Source organism: Podarcis filfolensis (genome assembly GCF_964270895.1).
Source record: "Podarcis filfolensis genome assembly, chromosome: 5".
Classification (NCBI taxonomy): Eukaryota; Metazoa; Chordata; class Lepidosauria; order Squamata; family Lacertidae; genus Podarcis; species Podarcis filfolensis.
Genome location: NC_139608.1, coordinates 49651854 through 49671815, shown reverse-complemented (window position 1 = coordinate 49671815; position 19962 = coordinate 49651854). Strand labels below are relative to the sequence as shown.

The window sequence follows — 19962 nt, the reverse complement described above, 5'->3', positions numbered from 1 at the left end:
TAAAATTTGAGAACTTTGTTTGTGAGTTTCAAAGTCTGGGAATGACCTTGACTAAAAGACTTTGTTATGGCAGATGGTAAAGAGAAAGGGGAGTTACAAGAAACAACCTTGAGATCTGGCAGACAATACAAAATTGACACTTACATGCAAAGAAGGGCTTCTGTAACAGGAGCCTCTGGAACTATAGTGGCTGCAAAGCCAAAAGCGAAAGCAATGTCTACAGAAGAATCATTTGCCAAGGTATTGGAGAAGATAAATGACTCTTTGGAGGAACTAAAAAAGCAAGGTGCGGAGACTAAATTGCAAGTTGCTGAAACTAAAGTACAAGTTGCTGAAACAAATAAAAAAATTGAAGAAATCTCTGGGAAAATTGACCTAAATACTAAAAGTATAACTGACCTAGGGAATAAAGTGAACTCAAATGCAGAAGCAATTGGGAAATTATTGGAAGATTCATCTACAACACGAAAGATAGCCGAGGAAGCTAAGGAAATTGCAACTGCTGCGGAGGAAAAATTTCCACCAGTTTACAAGAAATTGGATGAATATGAACTGGCACTCTCTATGCAGGATATGCAACGCAAGGAGAGGAACCTGAGGATCAGACTTGTGCCGGAAAAGGAAGGAGAGAACTTGGTGGATGATTTGACAAAAGAATTTTCTGACTTTTGGAAGCAGGAGCTGAAGAAAGAAGATTTTAAGATAGAAAGTGCATTCAGATTGGGAATAAGACAGAAGAGAAATCGACCCAGAGATTGTCTTATTACCTTAAGATCAAAGGAGGAGCGAGATAAAATATTGAACCTGCACTACCAAACAACCCTTCGAATTGAAGACTTTTTTATTGAGATCTTTAAAGACATCCCTAAGAGTATCTTGGACGCAAGAGGACATTATAAAGACCTGGTGACACTGCTGAAGAAGAACTACATACCATTCAGGTGGGAATTTCCCCAAGGCTTGTCTTTTAAATATAAGGGAAAGAAGAGAAGAATAAAGACTGTAAGTGATAAAGACAAGTTCTTGGGAGAACACGAAGAAGACCTACAGAAAGAGACATTTCCAGGACAAGGGCATCCATCACTGGACACGAACACGGTACCACCGACAGACGAGGAACAAAAACAGGGAGCTGTAGGAGGAAGGAGTAAATAATCCCATCATGGCTCTGCAACTTCTAACCTGGAATTGTAATGGCTTAAATATTCCCAGGAAGAGAAAAAATATATTTCATGCCTTAAAGAAAGACCAATTGGACTTGATTTGCCTACAAGAGACCCACGTGACAAGAGCACACAGAAAATTATTAATAAATAAAAGACTGGGACAGGAATTTATATCTTCAGACAGAGTAAAAAAGAGAGGAGTGGTGATCTATGCAAAAGAAAAATTGCAACCGAAACAAATTTTTAAAGATGATCAAGGAAGATATTTGGCAATTGAAATTCAATCTCAAGGAGAGAAGTATTTGATAGTGGGAATTTATGCACCAAACGAAGGGAAAGCTGAATTTTTTAAGAAGTTGCATGAAATTTTGATGGACCATATGGATTACAACTTAATTTTGATGGGAGATATGAATGGAGTGGTTTCAACAAATATGGACAAGGCACAAAGACAGGTAATAACAAAAGATGGAAGACTACCAAAGACTTTTTTTGAAATGACTGACAATATGGACTTGATTGATATTTGGAGAACAAAACACCCATTAGAAAGAGAGGGAACCTTCTTTTCTGAAGCCAAAATGACATGGACAAGGATTGACCAAATCTGGGTGACTAGCAGTATGGCTCCGAATATAAAAAAAGTAGAAATCTGCCCAAAAACTTTCTCCGACCATAATGCTGTAAAGATGGTGATGAGGCAAACAACAACTGGTTCCTTCAGATGGAGAATGAATGACACCTTATTTAGAGACGAGGAGATCTGTAAGAAGGCCCAAAAAACCTTGAAAGACTATTTTGAAATCAACTTAAGGTCTGAAGTAGAAAAAAGAATAGTATGGGACGCAAGCAAAGCCGTGATGAGAGGGTTTTTGATTCAGCAAAATACTTTAAAGAAGAGAAAGCAAAATGAGAAAAAGGAGAGAATTTTGGAAAAGATAAAAGAAGGGGAAAAACAATTAAGATCGAAGCCAAAATCCCAAGAGATTCTAAGAGAAATCAAATTTCATCAAACACAATATATGGAACTGATGAATCAAGAATTAGAGTGGAGAATTAAACAAATGAGACAAAAGACTTTTGAATCTGCTGATAAATGTGGCAAGTTACTGGCTTGGCAAATAAAGAAGAGACAAAAACTCAACACGGTAACAAATATAGAAGTGGAAGGAAAAAACATAAGCAACCCAGCGGAAATTAGGAATTGTTTTCAGAACTACTTTAGACAACTTTACACACAAGGGCCGCAAAAAGAAATGGACATACAACAGTTCCTCGAGGAAAATGGGCTGAAAAAGGTTTCGCATGAAAGTAAGATAATATTGAACCAGGAGATATCAGCACAAGAAATAGAAGATGCCATTCAAGGCATGACGCTGGGCAAATCCCCTGGACCGGATGGACTGACTTCCAAATACTACAAAGTTTTGAAGGAAGGGTTGATACAACCTTTGAAGGAAGTCTGCAATGAGATTATGGAAGGGAAAAGGGCACCCGATACGTGGAGAGAGGCCTACATTACACTTATACCAAAGACAGAGACTGAAAAGACCCAACTTAAAAACTACCGACCCATCTCGTTATTGAATGTGGATTACAAAATCTTTGCTGATATTTTGGCAAAAAGACTGAAGAGAGTTTTGATGGAGGAGATTCACGGGGACCAAGCGGGCTTTCTCCCAAAAAGGCACTTGTCGAACAATGTAAGGAATATAATTGACATTTTGGAAAAGCTGGAAGTGAACATAAACACTAAAGCTGTTTTGATATTTGTGGATGCCGAGAAAGCCTTTGACAACATTTCTTGGAGTTTTATGTTGAAGAACCTCCGGGGGATGGGGGTAGGCCAAGGGTTTGAAAATGGTATAGGTGCAATATACTCTGAACAGAAAGCCAAACTAATTGTAAATAATGTGGTTACAGAAGAGTTCAAGATTGAAAAAGGGACACGTCAGGGGTGCCCTATCTCCCCATTACTTTTTATATCGGTCCTGGAGGTTTTGCTTAATATGATTAGGAGGGACCAGTTGGTTAAAGGGATTCAGGTCGGAGCTAAACAATATAAACTGAGAGCATTTGCAGATGACTTAGTACTTACATTGCAAGAGCCAGAAGCTAGCACGAAAAGAGTTTTGGAAATAATTCAAGAGTTTGGTCAAATGGCAGGATTTAAATTGAATAAGTCTAAGACAAAGGTTTTGGAGAAAAATTTGACACAGATAGAAAAGGAAAGGTTCCAGAATGAGACAGGGTTGACTGTGGTTAAAAAAGTGAAATATTTGGGTATAAATATGACAGCTAAAAATGTGAATTTGTTTAAAGATAATTATGAAAAAACTTGGAGAGAAGTGAAAAAAGATTTGGAGATTTGGTCCAACTTGAAGCTTTCCTTGTTAGGCCGTATTGCAGCTATAAAGATGAATGTATTGCCAAGAATGTTGTTTTTGTTCCAAGCATTGCAAATAATTGATAAAATGGATTGTTTCAAGAGGTGGCAAAAAGACATATCTAAATTTGTCTGGCAGGGCAAAAAGCCCAGAATTAAATTTAAGATACTAACGGATTCAAAGGAAAGAGGGGGGTTTGCCCTGCCAGACTTTAAACTTTACTATGAAGCGGCAGCTTTCTGCTGGCTGAAAGAATGGCTACTTCTTGAAAACACAGACATTTTGGATTTGGAAGGTTTTAATAACATTTTTGGGTGGCATGCATATTTGTGGTATGACAAGGTTAAAGCACATAAAAGTTTTAAAAATCATATTGTCAGAAAAGCACTATTAAATGTCTGGGACAGATATAAAGACTTGCTGGAAAATAAAACCCCAGTCAAGCTTGCAAAGATTTACCATGTGCCTGACAATAAATGTTGGAAATGTAAAGAAATTGAAGGTACATTTTTTCATCTTTGGTGGACCTGCCCGAAGATTAAGGCATTCTGGGAAATGATCTATAATGAACTTAAAAAGGTATTTAAATATACTTTCCCCAAGAAACCAGAGGCCTTTCTCTTGGGTATTGTCGGCCAAGGGGTGTTAAAGACGGATATAACTTTCTTTATGTATGCTACAACAGCAGCTAGAATACTTATTGCGAAGTACTGGAAGACGCAAGAACTACCCACACTGGAAGAATGGCAGATGAAGGTGATAGACTATATGGGCTTGGCAGAAATGACGAGCAGAATCCGAAACCAGGGAAGAGAAGCAGCGCAAGAAGAATGGAAAAAATTCAAGGACTATTTAAAGAAATATCATAAAGTTAATGAAAGTTAGAATGATGTTGGACTGGAAAGTAAATGGTTACTATTAGCAATGGTTAAGACAAGGAAAATAAGGAAGAATAGTCTAAATTTAAATTAAAATAAGGGAAGATTTGCTGAACAATCGATAAGAATTTGGAATACAGAAAGGGGAAGCATGAGGAAGTCGGGGAAGATAGGACATGAAATTAGGATATGAAATGATACATGTTTTTTGTTTTGTTTTTGTTTTTGTATGTTTATGTTTGTTGTATTGTGTTTATATGGAAAAATAAAAATATGTAAAAAAAGGGTGGGTGCCACTACTGAGAAGGCCATCTTCCTAGTTCCCTGTAACCTCACTTCTTGTAGTGAGGGAATAAGCAGAAGACCCTCAGAGGAGGACCTCAGTGTCTGGGCTGAACGATGGGGGAGGAGACGCTCCTTCAAGTATACTGGGCCAAGGCAATTTAGGGCTTTAAATGTCAGCACCAACACTTTGAATTGTGCCCGGGAACACACTGGGAGCCAGTGAAGATCCTTTAGGACCGGCGTTATATGGTCCCGGCAGCCACTCCCAGACACTAGTTTAGCTGCCGTATTCTGGATTAGTTGTAGTTTCCAGGTCACCTTCAAAAGCAGCCCCACACAGAGCACATTGCAGTAGTCCAAGTGCGAGATAACCAGAGCATGCACCTCTCTGGCGAGACGGTCTGCGGGCAGGTAGAGTCTCAGCCGGTGTACCAGGTGGAGCTGGTAAACAGCTGCCCTGGACACAGAATTGACCTGCACCTCCATGGACAGCTGTGAGTCCAAATGACTCCCAGGCTGCACACCTGGTCCTTCAGGGGCACAGTTACCCCATTCAGGACCAGGGAGTCCCCCACACCTGCCCGCCCCCCATCCCCCCAAAACAGTACTTCTGTCTTGTCAGGATTCAGCTGAAAGGCCGTCAACATGGGATAAAACATCCCCTGCCACTCTTTGGAAACATTTGGATCCATTAAGTGGCAGGGGCAGACCTCCTGAATCAGTCCCACCTCCCTGCAGAGGGGAAGGGTCGCGGAGAAGTCCAGTTGCACCAGGAGGTGATCCGACCATGGCACTTCTTTTTTGTCACTTTTACTTAGTGTAAGATCACTCATGTCCATAGAGGTGAACACCAGGTTTATTTGATTGTGAGGGAAACTGTCTGGTCTTCCTTGTTACCCCAAAATATTTTATCCCTCAGTGTTACTCCACAACATGGGTGTATAATGCTGAATTATATCAGAATCAGAAGGAAAGCTGTGGTTGCAATTACTCCATTGTACATGCTGATTTTGAATTGTATATGAATAATAATACATATAGGCTTATTAAAAACAAATTATCTCTTGCTTACAATATGGCCATGAAATACTGATTAAGGTTGCATAAGTTGTTCAGATGCAGAGTATTCTGTAGCAGATTGGTTAGTATGCAGACTCCCTTTATAAAACGATGATGGTATATGCTAATCTGTGGGGAAATATGTTGCCCAATATGTCAAGCATAATGGGGTATGCTGTATATACTTGGTTGTTTTTTGTGTATATTCTTTAAGCCAACGAGACCAGCCTTATTCCAGAGCATCTTGTAACTGGAGATGACAGTGTCATCATTGTAAAGTAGCTTTGAGTTACAAAGAAATACTGTGAAGGAGGCTACTGAAGTCATCCTGCTGAGAGCCTCATAGAGCTGATCTCTTGAAACGAGAAACACTAGTTCATTAGCTCATTTGTGAAGCTAAGCTCCCAACTCATAAGAAAACATGACAAGGTTCATCTAGTCCAGCATTCTCATTTCAGACATGGCAAGCCAGATGCCTCCATCTTTCAACGAGATATAACAATTTGTATTACCTACTGAGAGGATATAGAGTATAGTGAGGGGAATAGTGTTAGGTGACAAGGAGGAAACAATGACTTGTCCTTAACTGTCAGCTCGTTCCTCTTTCAAATCAGGAGAGTAATTGTAGCTACTTCCTCACTGGATTGCAGAGTTGTTAATATAAATGTGCTGACAGATGTTAAGAACTCAATACTTTGGTAGGATAACTTTGGTAAAACAGAGGGAGGGTAAAATATGGAATTCTGCAAAAGGGACGAGTAGTATTTGACATGGAGAGATTGTGGAGCCTTGGATTTGAATTTCTGGATTGGGCATAGACTAACTGGTTCTCTGCTTCACTCTGATTCTGTAAATTGGTGAGAACTCACATTAAAAATAATTTTAATGAGTGAATGAGATATTGATAATGAAGTAGTTTGTATATTAAAAGTTCTATATGAATAGTAGCTAACTGGGTGATCCCTGAAGAACTGAATTGTTAAAAATCCACTGAATTAATTAGCACTGGGCCTACTTTCTGATATGCTTGAAATCAGTTTTGCAAACAACAAGGGTGAGTTTTGTGTAGCCTTATCTTCACTAAAATTAAGATTGGGGTGGGGGAGAACTGACAGTTGCAGTTTGAATTTGTAATGATTTCTGCTTTTATAAACTAATCTTATATTATAATATAATATAATATGCAATAATATAACATAAATCCCCCACTGCTATAGATAGGCACTGGGATTTACAGGTGACTCCAAGCCTCCAAAGCCATATCTCGTTCCTGTGTGGGCTGCCATTGGCATCACAGTGTATCCCTCATAATATTCTGTTCCACCACTCATGAACAAATGCACTTTTCAGCTCCTTGATGTTCTGTTGATTGTTGTTCTTGTTTGATTGGTTGTTGTTGCTGTTTTTCCTCTACAGTGTGCGGATGCGACTTAGCTCAAGGTGGCTTTTTCATTAAGAATGGAGATTACCTTTGTACTGTGGATTACCAGCGGATGTACGGGACCCGATGCAATGGCTGTGGGGAGTTTGTGGAAGGAGAAGTTGTAACTGCTCTTGGGAAGACCTATCATCCTAACTGCTTTGCCTGCACTGTATGCAAGTAAGTCATCTGATGTTAGATAAACCACTTCAGGACTGCAGACAGTACCAATGCAAAGTAAGAGATGCATATTAAAAATTACATACATGATAAAACATTATATAAATAGTAAATGGTGGGGGGAGGGGTAACCTTCTCCCTAATACTATTTCCCTGCTGAAAATACTCTTTGTCCTCACCCCTATTTGCCAGCAACAATATCATCTTTCTACTCCTGGGTTGGAAGACAATTATAATTCATGAAAGCTATTTTCCAGTTACTATACTGTGAAGGGTTAAGTGTGAATGTAATTCTGAGTACATTGGAGCTTGGAAACTAAGTGAGAATCATTCCTGGTTAGTACTTGATTGGAAGGCTGCCTGGGAATACTTGGTGCTGTAAGCTTTTCCTTCTTATGTGAAAGGTTGTAGTTCAGTGCTGTTCCCAGGGGACCTACACTACTCTGTGACTGATGAGAAGATTAGAAATTACTCAAACTGCTGGTTGAGCACATCAGTTGCTGAGCATGAGCCGTCTGATCAGCACTTAGAATCATAGAATCATAGAGTTGGAAGGGACCCTAAGGATCATCTAGTCCAACTACCTGCAATGCAGGAATATGCAGCTGTCCCTTATGGGGATTGAACCTGCAACCTTGGCATTATCAGCACCATGATCTAACCACCTAAGCTATCTTAACTTATTTAAAAGAAGCTGGATGTCCAGAATGCAAAACACTGCTAAGTGGTTGATTTTTGCATGAGCATAGAAAGTCCATTGGCCATATTTCCCAAATGAAAACCTTCATGTATGCTAGACTTTTAAAAGAACAACCTCTTCATACTGTTCCTGTGATATCTTTTTATTGAAGCGAAACTATCAGTCAGTCTCATCTAACATCTGCTTCTCTTCCAGTGGAGGTGCATTTAGTCTTTTGGATTTTCTCCAAGTGCCTGGCTTTGCCAGTGTTGCATTTTGAACATTTTTGGCCCACATTCCTGTGAGATATTGTTTTGCACCAAAGGCGGCGGCTGAAGAGAGATGAGAAAGAGACTGAAAGAATGAAACTCCACAGATAACCTTGAATTAAAATCCTTCTGTTCTTTCATTCTCCAGACGTCCTTTCCCACCAGGAGACCGGGTTACCTTTAATGGAAGAGACTGTCTCTGTCAAATGTGTGCTCAGCCTATGTCATCCAGCCCAAAAGAACTCTCCAGTTCCAGCAGTAAGTACTCTGTAATCTTTTCCTAAACTACAAAATTGAACTCTTGGATAGCCTCCTCTCTATTTTGTACCATTTGTTCAGTCAATCCTGAGCAGTGCTGATTTGTTTCTGGGGCTGCTCAGTTCTGCATTCTGGAAATCTGAGCACTACAATTTTAACCATGCGTGGAGAAGGTATTTTGTGAATTAGTCTCTTGAGCTGATCCCATGACATGTCTTTTCTCTCAAAATGCATTCTAGTCCCTAGTGCTTTTGATAGTAGATGCTCCAGAGAATATACAACCTAGTTTTGCCCTGTTGGTGTAAGTGCTGCGATTCCCATTAAAAGAAAAAAGTGAAAGTGAATTTGCAATGTTTCAAGTAATTGCTACATATAAAAAGAATTTTAGAAAACTGAAAATGACCTGAAGTCTAGAGAGTGGTAACATAACATTTGATCTCACAGTTCCCTTATTGTGCTGGAAAATTTGTATCTAATATAATATTTAAAAACTGATTTGCTGTACACCATGTGTTTCCCCTTCCCTTTCCCCAAAGCCATGACCTCTGGTAACGCTCAGCTTTTGGAGTACATCAACTAGACACTCTCTACAAGTGTTTTATAATAATTACTTGTATCTCCTGATATTTTGGTCATGTCAGTACTTGGACTGATTGGAAAAAGAGTAAAACATTACAGGAAAGGATTAGCTCTTTCTGTTTTCTAAGTACAAACATTTCAGCCATCCTGAATTGCCACTTGAGGTTTTTAAAATCGCTCAGTACTGCTGGCAGTTACTGGTAGTGATGGCTGATCACTCGTTTCTCACCTCTTGGTAGCTACTGTGGGGCATTTTCAGGGTCTGAATGAAATTCCAGACTTTTACAGTTGCGAAATTGGCAAATAATAACCCTATTGTATTGTTATATGCAGTGGATATATGAGTTGTGGCTAGTTGGTTTGCTAGTTTAGGAATGCCAAGAGATCCTCAAAATCAGATTCTAAATTTTTAAATAAGAATGTCACAATTTCAGCAGTTGCACCTTTTTTTAATGTCAGCTTAGGAATTAAATTGTAAATAACTGTTGACAGTAGTTTATAAAGAAGAAACAATTTTGTGCTGATTATGTTAAGAGATATAGTGGCAAAGTAAACCAGCAATCCCATCATCCAAAGACGTATGTGAGTACATTTGTTGAGAGAGAGAGAGAGAGATTATACTATACAGGTAAAAATTCCGGTGGTCATCTGTTGTCATTGTCGAAGGGAAGTATAAGATAATGTTAATGCCAAGTTTTGCTAAGAACACCAGATGCTAATTCTGCTAGAAAATGAAGTTGAGTAGAGTTTAAAAAGCAAACTTCAGAAAAATGGTAGCTGGCAAACATTTGTCTTCTACGTTTCTTCTCTCATGTGATGGTTCCTACTCTCCTGCTCTGACAGGTGAATTTTAATTAGTGCAAAATATTCCAGATCTTACGCTTCATTCCAAAGCTGCAAGCCTCATCAATCTTCCCTCTCCTTTTGAAGTCATGTTTTGTAATGTAGCCCTGTTCAGAAGTAAATCTCTTTTATAGGATGTGTCTCTGTTACTTGGTTACTTGCTGTTAAGTAGATTAGCAAGAAAGCTTATTTGAGATAGGTAGAGAAAGAAGGATGCTAAAAATTTTCAATTGCCTTAGTTGTAGATTTTAGATAAAAGAGGATTATTGTATCTTCCAGTGAAATTTTTGTTGTATGTTTATGGTGATAATATTGGGTGTTTGTCTTTCCTTTTTAAAAGCATAGATAGTTGCATATTTTAGCTGTGATAAAAGAGAAAGTGAGTTTATTTTCATACAAGGGCTATGTGTGTTAAATCTCTCAATAAACACAACTTTCAGAACTCAGTGATATAATCAGATTGAAGGTAAAATAAATGCACCCCCATTAGTTTCTAATTCATCAATTTCAAATTCAGACGAATGGATGAAAAAAAGGAGCAAGTGAGCTATTGAATGGAAATCCTTTCCTTCCATTGGTTTCTGACAGGAATACTGAAACTGACAAGAGACAATGCATTGAATCTTCGGAGTACAGTACTCTGAAAGTGACAACTTTTGAAAACTGTCCAGTATGGAACATAGAAACATTGGCTCAAAAGCCTTCAAAAGGTCTCTGAGGCGCTGCAAATTGATACACCTAAGGAACATTCTGCAGGGAGGGGGGATCTTGGAGTGCCCTAGGAGCGACAAAACAGGAGCAGTTTTCAGGTGCTCACAACTATGCAATTAATGATTGCATGGAGAGCAAGGACACTTGGAGGAAACATCTTTATGTTCATAGGGTTGTTTCTTGAGTGGGAACCTTGAATAATCACATGTGCAGGACTTAGGCTGGAGATGACACAATGGCAGGGGAGAGCCCCCGCCACCTATCTGGATGGGGCACCCATGCTACAATTCCCTCATTGGGGCCTTTGTGGAACCTCTGCTGTCCTGCAACACCACAGCACCGAAAGGGTGAGCGGACTTGTCACCCTTTCGTTGGTTGCTTCTAAAATGAAGATCCTTTGTTCAGTTTGCCTCGAAGATAGCAGGTCTGATGTCCATGGAGATCAGTCCGGAACCTGAAATTTTAATGCCATTTAGATAGAAAATGCCAAGGTTATAGGTAACGGATTACAGTAACTGCAGAGTTACTTTATTGTGAGGCCAGAGCCAAGGGAATTGTAATGGTTTGGAACTATGATCTCTACTCGTCAGATATAATAACATGATATTTACATAATAGCTTATAGAAAAAAATAAACATTTCCATCCAGGAGCTCACTCTTTTTCAGATCACTTTAGCTCTTGGTGTTCTCTCCCTCCCCCCGCCTTCTCTCTCTCATACATACACACACACACACACACACACACACACACACACGTATGACCAAGTCAAAGGAAAATGTGAGTTCAGAATTTGCTATATTGCAAGATAACTGAAATGGTTAAAAATCCATAGAGGCACATACTGAATGAAAATGAGGAGGAGGAAAATAATTTGGAAAAGAGTACTGCTCAGGAATTTAGGGGTACACAGGTTCAATTTACTGCTCCATCCCCTCAATCTTATGAAATCTATTATAAGCATGAAGACTATTCTAATTTTATGAAGTTAAGCTTGTTGAGAATGTATAAATGCTATACAATGGGTTCTGTAGAAATGGCATGTTTTTTCACGATTTCTTTGTTCCTGTTGACTGTGATAATGAGGATGCTGCATTGTTTCTGTCCATGAGCATGAGAACTCTGCCTTTATGTCTTTATTTATGGAGAGAGAAGAGATCCAGCCACCACTGAACATTCTGAGTCCAAAGCTTAGTCATCTTGGTTACTGTCCCAGTTTGCACACTAATTGAGATGGAAACCGGTCTTTGTAGTGAAGGCAAAAACCAAACAAACAAAACAGAGCTCTATTGTCTGTTCCAAGGATCAGCTCCAAAATATTACTTTAACCTGGTAACAATTTATGACTGGAATGATGCCTCTTCTTTGCCTGAAATGAAGAGTGAAAATCTTTAATACTCTGGCTGTCCTCCCAAGTCCCTGATCTTTTATCAGGCCTCTTTCTGTTTTATAACTCCTATTCTGACAACATTTCCAGACCACAACAATAGCATCTCCCTGTGTCCATATTCTCTTTGTGAACAGAGATCCCCAGACATGGAACATCAAAATTATGCTACTATGGTGCCCTCTGGATGTTGTTGGACTCCAACTCCCATCAACCCCAACCAGCATGGCCAAGGATCAAGGATGATAGTGGTTGTAGTCCAATATCTTCTGGTGCACAGCATTTTGACTACCCCTGAACTAGGGTCTTTATTGTTTAGTCATATTGTCATGGTTTTCCATTGTTTAGAAGGAAAGATTTCTTAAATCTGCTAAAAATTTGAAATAGAATAGAATTTGAAAAGGAGCTGCTTTGGAAGCAAATTGGTTCTTCTTGTACACTGAGAGGGATCAAAATATCATGGATCTAAGAGATTTCTACGTGCTACGTTGGGAAGATTAGTAGAGAGAAAGCTACCATATTTTTCACTCCATGAGATGCACCGGACCATAAGGTGCACCTAGTTTTTAGAGGGGGAATGCAAGAAAAAAAATATTATTTAAAGGTGGAGAAGAGATACCATATTTTTTCACTCTATAAGACGCACTTTTCTCCTCCTAAAAAGTAAGGGGAAATGTGTGTGCATCTTATGGAACGAATGCAGGCAGGAGGCTCTGCTCAGCACTTCCTTTAAAGAACCGTGTGGAGAATGTGTGCAGTTCTTGGGGGCTTTTAAAGGGAGCGCGGCTCTTGGGGAAGCCTTACCTGCGCGCAGCCTCTCCCCGCTCCCCTGCGGAGGCTTCACGCTGCTATCCCGTAAGCCAGGACAGCCAGCGGGGTCGCAGCGGGTATCTCTTCTCCACCCCCCCCCCATTAGCACACTTGCTTAGAATGCATATTAAATTTACTTACAGAGTGCATTTGGTGTTATTGCCTAACACCTTGAATTTACTTTAAAGATCTAGGGTTTGATTGCTCAGTACAGCATTTATAAAATTGCACAATTGGCTCAGGGGTAAGTCAACAGCTCAGAATCAGGCAATAGGCCTAGTTTTATCACTCGATACGTACTCACAATTTTCCATCTTCTTGAAGACTGAGATTTGTTGATAGCATCCTTTGAAATCAGCTCTTTATATTTGTAGTTTGAAACAATTGCATCAATTACTATTAGATCTCCTGGGAACGAACGCAACCCTAATTGTGGTTCTACAGGTTTAATTTTGCCAGTCATGACATATCCGGCTCCATCTCATTCTCTTTTTTTGCCTGCCAGCCATATATAAATTATTTCTCTGCTCTCACACACACCCTTAAAAAATTGTGTGTGAGAGACAGAAGAACCTATAGCTCCCTCAGATTTATAATACTTAAGACTGCCCTACCTTGTCCTTGTAATGCTCTTGTGTTCTCTCCACATTAAGTGTTTATGTGCCAAAAAGGTATACTATTAAATATCTGCCAGAGAGAAACAGGTTCACCTATCGTACATTAAGTGAACAAGGCATTCATAAGATGATAGGGAGCCACTGGTAAATTGCCCTGTTCAAGGCCTGGATAAGACAGACCTTGAAATCTTGCTGCGTGTTTTTTGTCCCTGAAGGGATTAATCAAGTCCCCAGTGAGATATATCTCATACTCTTGGAGGCTAAACATCAGTGGATTATTGTTCTCTATATACAACAATGAAATTTTTCTCAGAGGAGAAGTAAAAAAGATATCTTAAATTTCAGTAAATAGCACTGTGTTAATGGCGACCTACATCCCTCCCTCCCACACACCATGCTGCTGTGCTTTATATTTATATGGATAAAAGGATCCATGGGAACAACATTATAAGAGTGTAAGAACATAAGAAGAGCCTGCTGGATCAGGCTGACAACTCATTTAGTCTAGCATTCTGTTCTCAACCAGAAGCCTGTGGGAAAATCACAAGCAGGACCTGAGCAACAATAGCACTCTCCACTCTGCTGTTTCCAGCAACTGGTATTCAGAAGCAGAGGAGGTAGAAGGTTGCCATATCACTGTGCTTTAGTGAGAATATAATGGAATATGGTTTGCAAGTTTGGAGTGTAGCCTGCCTAATGCTTTACATGATTTATTCAAAATGAATGAATTTTCAGATGAGTATACCACACTATAAACTGTAACTGTACACAAAAACTGTACACAAAAACTCATGAAGATCACCCATTGTATCTTGTTATGTTATGAATTTTTTGTATGTTATTGGTGATTTTCTGGGCTGGTTTTGCATAGTAATAACAGTGTACGTGATTTATGGTGACTGTAGTAAGATCTCTCCCCACCCCCGATGTTTGTGTGTGTTGTTTTGCTGTGTTATACCAGGTTTTGCTGTGTGCAGCCCAATCACAGGCACTCACTAGGGTTTAAATTTTGCCTCCATATGCTATATATCTGTTGATACTAAGGAAATATTGTGGTACTGAAAATAAATAGATTTCTTGTTGCTGTGTCATAGTAGCCATTGCAGAATCCACACTATTTCTTAGTGCAAATGTATGGTTTCCAGGTCTCTCAGGTTCCTGTGTTACGATTCTGCACAGAGAAACTTTAAATCTTTTTATTTCAACTGGGGGTGTGTAAGTTTGCATGTATGTGTATTAGTGTCAATGTAAGTTGAAAGAACAGAGTTTAAACAAAGTGTCACTGTGTTGTAAACTGTAAGAACATAGCTTAGAAAGCCTGCAGTGAAAGTGATTATATAGGGCATGACATTTGCGTATGGTGAACGTCAGTTATGATATGTCAAAATAGATTTATTTTATAAAAAGCATTTTATTGCAGGCATTGGCAAAATACAGACCAGTTAGATTAGATCCCCAAGCAATATTATTCCCTTTTTCTGACTCTGCCCTCAGCTGCTTTTTGAAATGATATGAGATATATATCTCTAGTCTCAAATATGCGTGTTCTAATCTTCCACCATCACATCCTAATATAGAAGCATGTAGAAACAAACAGTAAATATAAATCCAAGTTGGTTTCACAAAAAAGCCATCCCTGCAATGGATCACTTTTAGTTATGTCTCCTGCAGCACTGTCTTCTGTCAAAAACTTCTGTTGTGAGGTATTCATATTCCCATACTGCTGCACGAAGGCCAAAGGTAGCAGATATCCTCTCTGTCCCCTGTTTCTTAAAGTGTTGCATTCTGATGGGCCTTGGCAACAGTTCACTGGGAGTGTTGATAGAGAAGACTTTTGTGCTTTCAGACTAGCATATAGCCCCAAACTGTACATTTGTACAGTTAGTCAGGGGTTGCCAAAGACGTTTTGGCGCCTGAGGCGAAAAGGCTCCTGTAGAATCCCCACCCCCACATGCCCAGTGACAAGGATTTGCAAAGGCTCAGAAAGGCGAATCCCTTGGAAAGCCTCACCACTCCTCCAGGCTGGGGTGGGAAAGCTTTGGAAAGCACTTCTCCTTAAGGAGAAATGTCTTACGAAGCTCCCTTCCCATCCAACAGGGAGGCTTTGTGCGGGTTTCTTAAGAAGCAGCCAGTGCAAAGCCTTGCCACCCTTCTGGGCTGGGCTAGGGGAGCTTTGGGAACCACTTCTCCCTTGTCAAACCTCCCTTCCCGGGAGTGGCAAAGCTCAGCAGCAGAACACCTCCCCTCTTGCAGTCTCAGTGGGAAGAGGAAGCATTCCACAAGGCGTTGCAGAGCATCTTCTCCATCCCAGAGGTGGGAAAGAGGAGCGGCAATGCACCATGCTGGAACCTCCCTGCTCTCACAGACTGGGTGAGAGGGGGGAGTGTTCTTACAAGGTGTGTGTGTGTGTGTGTGTGTGTGTGTGTGTGTGTGTTCGTGTTCGTGTGCGTGCTGTGACTGGCACTTCATCCCACCTCATCAGTGAGCCAGCTCTTCAGTTAGTACAAGGGCATGTATACTGATTGCCTAGAACTCCACTAGATGGGACTGTGCCCTACCTACTTCTTGTCTTACTGTATACTACCCTTCACTGTTCAGTTAGTTGCTCTGTATATTCATTAAGTACAGTGGCGCAACGACTGTCCAGGAGCATGATACCTGCAGTTGAATTCCTCCGATTGTTGTGGGTTTGAATATGCTAACATAAACTAGACCTTTAAGAGCTGTTGTGTGTTTGGCCAAAAAAACTGTCTCTTTTGAGTTATAAGCAGTCGTTGTATGAAGTACTCATAAGGGAGTAAAGCAAACTATTAATAACAATGATTGTCAAAAGGTGTTTCAGAAAATCGTACAGTAATGATGAAGAAAAATAAAGGGTGATGATAATAATAATAATAATAGCGGACAATCTCATCCTTATGGCCCTCCCCTAGCATGGTGATGCAGAAGCTGTGGTCCTCCTGGTAATGGTGGGCTGTAGCTCTAGTAGTCTCTTGCCAGCATAGCTAATGGTACAAACCATAGTCCATCAACAATTGGAGGACCACAGTTATCCCAGCCTTGCCTTAAAATGGGCAGCCACAAAGCTGTGTTCTGGAATTGTCAAGCTGTCCACCAGGTTCTATCATAAGTCTCACCAGCTGTAGAACATGCTCCCTAAAACATGCTCCATAATCCACTGGAGCGTGCATGGTTCCTGTGGCATATGCTCAGGAGATTCTCAGGAGATAAGTTGATGTGCAAAATGTTCTCTGGAAATAGAAAACTTGATGTAGCCTATAATGCCCAGACTACCATCTATTTCTGTTTTTTAGCTTGATAATACTATTCAAGCAAGTAACTATACCCAAGACACACACACAAATGCTTTTTTGCAGCGGGGGGGGGGGGGCAATAATTCTGTTTATACTGCCATATAATTGGATTCCCCCCCCCACAAATGTAAACTATTTGAAAGACACAAATCAAGATATTTTTCACAATTCAAAAAATAAGCTTTTACTTTGGACGTCACGTAAAACTTGCTTCTGATCGTTACTCTCTTAGAAGATGAAGCTCATTTCCCTGAGGAAATTGGGTCCCTTTGTTGTATGCATGCCACTTTTGATGGCAAGGCTCTTCTGTAGCTTCTGGCAAGGATTTGTTTTGCTCTTAGCAAAAGTAAAATAAATTGGCTTTGAAGCATTTTCTTTGACAGATTTATTTCTTGATGCTACTTGGCTGATGGGCTCTGCATTATTGTGCATTTCAGAATATGGGGTCTCATCTATAGCTCTCTTTATCAAAACAAGGTACAGCTAAATGGAATGGGGGATTATTTTTTCCACATTTGTACATGATAGATCATTGGATGGGTCCATTATAGTGGCTAAGTTTGGCGGAGGAAGATGATTATATTTTAAGGAATGTATAAACTGCTTAATCAATGTAGGGGTACATTAAACAATTAAAAATACCTATAAATATACAGGCAGCAAACCCTGAGGCACCCCAAGGGAACAGAGCACCTGTGCAAATGATGCAGATAGGAAGAAGCAATCTCTTCACCGTCCATAGTCTGAATACATTTGCTTCTTGGAACAACACAGAGCAGCTTCATGTCTGGCCCCCAAGTAAATATTTTTTTCATATTTTTTGATGGCTAGTTCAAATTCCTGGCTGTTGGGCATCAAATAGGAGATCTTTTGGACATTCTAAAGTCGCCCTGGAGCACTTTCCCTTTTAACCAAAATATATGCAACTTAGGGCTTGTTGTTACTATGACTCAATACCATTTGGGGACACCTGACCTGTACTGTCTGACTATAAAGACTGTCATCCAGGATCAGACTGATGGTCCTTCTAACTTGATATTCTGTCTACTGATCTGGCCAGTGAAACATCTCTGGAAAGCTCACAAGTAAGACACAATGGCAGTGTTCATTTCACTGGTTAGATCAGTGTTTCTTCTAGTTCAGTATCCTGTCCAGCAGCTAGATGCTATAAGGAAATTATAATTTAAGAGTTGCAGTATAACAAGCTAGTCCAACATTCAGTGACATCACTTCATTGATTTGGAGAGTATTTTTGCATGCTTTTGGAGCTATGCAAAACATGTTACAGGGAATAATTAATTAATAAAAACAGTGGCTTTTGGAAGTCTAACTGGCTTTTTGTGGGTTTGTGAAACTTGTAGCCAGGGTAAAAATTCTTCTCACATGACAACACATGATATTTCATTACAATATAAGGGCAAGAGGTTCCAGTAGCCACATTGGCACAATGGCTTTCTGGGCATTTACACTCAAAAGGTTCCATGAATAGTTTGAACTGCACAGATCAGGGTGTTTTTTTATACTAATTGAACTAGTCCTTTTCCACAGTGACTCGACTGGTTTCCCTTTCATTGTTCATTGACTGCTGCTTCACATCAGTTGGTGTGTGTTGATATAAGGATGTCGAAAGCAAATAGTGAAGCTGAGATACTGTGAAGCATCAAAATGGATCTTTGTTTTTTCTTTTATTTCTTGTCCTAATGACAAAGCCAATTGCAATATTTTTAAAAGTTTATTTTTCATAATGGAACCAGATTTTTAGTGTTTTGCACTAAAAAGTTGGTTATTTGAATGAATCACAATCATCTGTGAATTTTTAATACACTTATTTAGTTATTGAATTGACTTTCTGTGTCAATTTTCAATGCAGAAAATCTTCTTGTAGCTTTTTGGCTCCAACATTTATGACCACAATTTTGCAATACCTTATGAAAATATACTCTAGGGTGTAACGTAAAGGAAGGTAGATACATTCATACTTCCTGATGCAACTTTTATTCCCTTAGCTTTTTTCTTGCTTCAGATAATTTCAGAAAATCAGGACAAGGTTGCCTTTACTCCCAAATTCTGAAGTAGGGTCTAGGCCTAATAGCCCGTTACTTTTTTTACCAGCCTGAAATATCTGTTGAAATTCTTTCTTTTTGTATACTTTTTCTATACCTATACCCAAGAGAAGCAGAGAATGAAGCTCTGATTTCCTTAAAAGAAAACAACCCGATCTTTTATACCCTCACCCCTTACATATTCTACCTACTAGCTTTTCATGACAACATTTAGAGAGTTGCTGCCATCTAGAGGGTAGAAATGTAAACGACAATGAGAGGAATGAGATAAAAAGGATTGTCAGCCCCAACTCCTTGAAAGGGGGAAATGTTTGATCCTGGATGCTAATTAGAGTAGCTGTATGCAAAAATAAAATTAATCATATTCTTGCATTTTGGTGAAGCTGGAAGAAAATTGTCAGTTGTTTTCTTTCAAAGACAGAGCTATATTTGCCTGGATCTAAACTTAAAAATAATATATGCAACATGTGGCCTGGTCTGCCAGCCAGATGTTTTAGAATTTTTGTTCTACATAGAATTTATGTACTGGAGTACATAAAGTATATTATATTGCTTCATACAGATGGTAGCTGGTCTAATCTTGGAGTGGCTGGCTGGGGGAAACGCAGGTCAACTGATCTATGCATATTGTTTTATTTGCAGATTGTGCAGGCTGTGGAAGAGATATAAAGAATGGACAAGCATTACTAGCACTGGATAAGCAGTGGCATCTGGGATGCTTCAAATGCAAGGCCTGTGCAAAAGTCCTGACTGGAGAATACATCAGCAAGTAAGCAGCCCCCCATTTATCTTTGTTTCATTAAATTCACAGTGGTTTGACCCGTTTTTTGAATAAGTGACATTACCAAAGATATATTACGACAGGATCTCTTAGTGTTCCTACTGGTGAGTACTCAGCTAGAAGTCCTGCTCTTGATCCACTGGTAATACCCACAGTAGAACCGACCCCTTTGCCCAGCAGGATTCATTCTTATCAGAGGACCATAATGTGAACTAGACAGCGATACAGTGGTATTGCCTCCCTTCTCCTTAGATGTCTGCAAGTGCATAAGAAATTG

General features: G+C 39.6%; 1 protein-coding gene across 25 annotated transcripts in view; it reads left to right on the top strand.

The window, feature by feature from the left end:
* ABLIM1 (actin binding LIM protein 1) overlaps nucleotides 1–19962 on the top strand; it is a 215778-nt gene that overhangs the window by 115422 nt on the left and 80394 nt on the right. For all 25 annotated transcript variants that reach the window (XR_014548860.1, XR_014548861.1, XR_014548862.1 and 22 more), the window contains 3 exons: nucleotides 7192–7375; nucleotides 8472–8581; nucleotides 19547–19673. Coding sequence is in view for 6 of the 25 variants with exons in the window: in XM_083616697.1 (XP_083472823.1) it covers nucleotides 7192–7375; nucleotides 8472–8581; nucleotides 19547–19673 (421 nt within the window). In the remaining 19 variants the exon portion in view is untranslated. The remainder of the gene's footprint in view (nucleotides 1–7191; nucleotides 7376–8471; nucleotides 8582–19546; nucleotides 19674–19962) is intronic.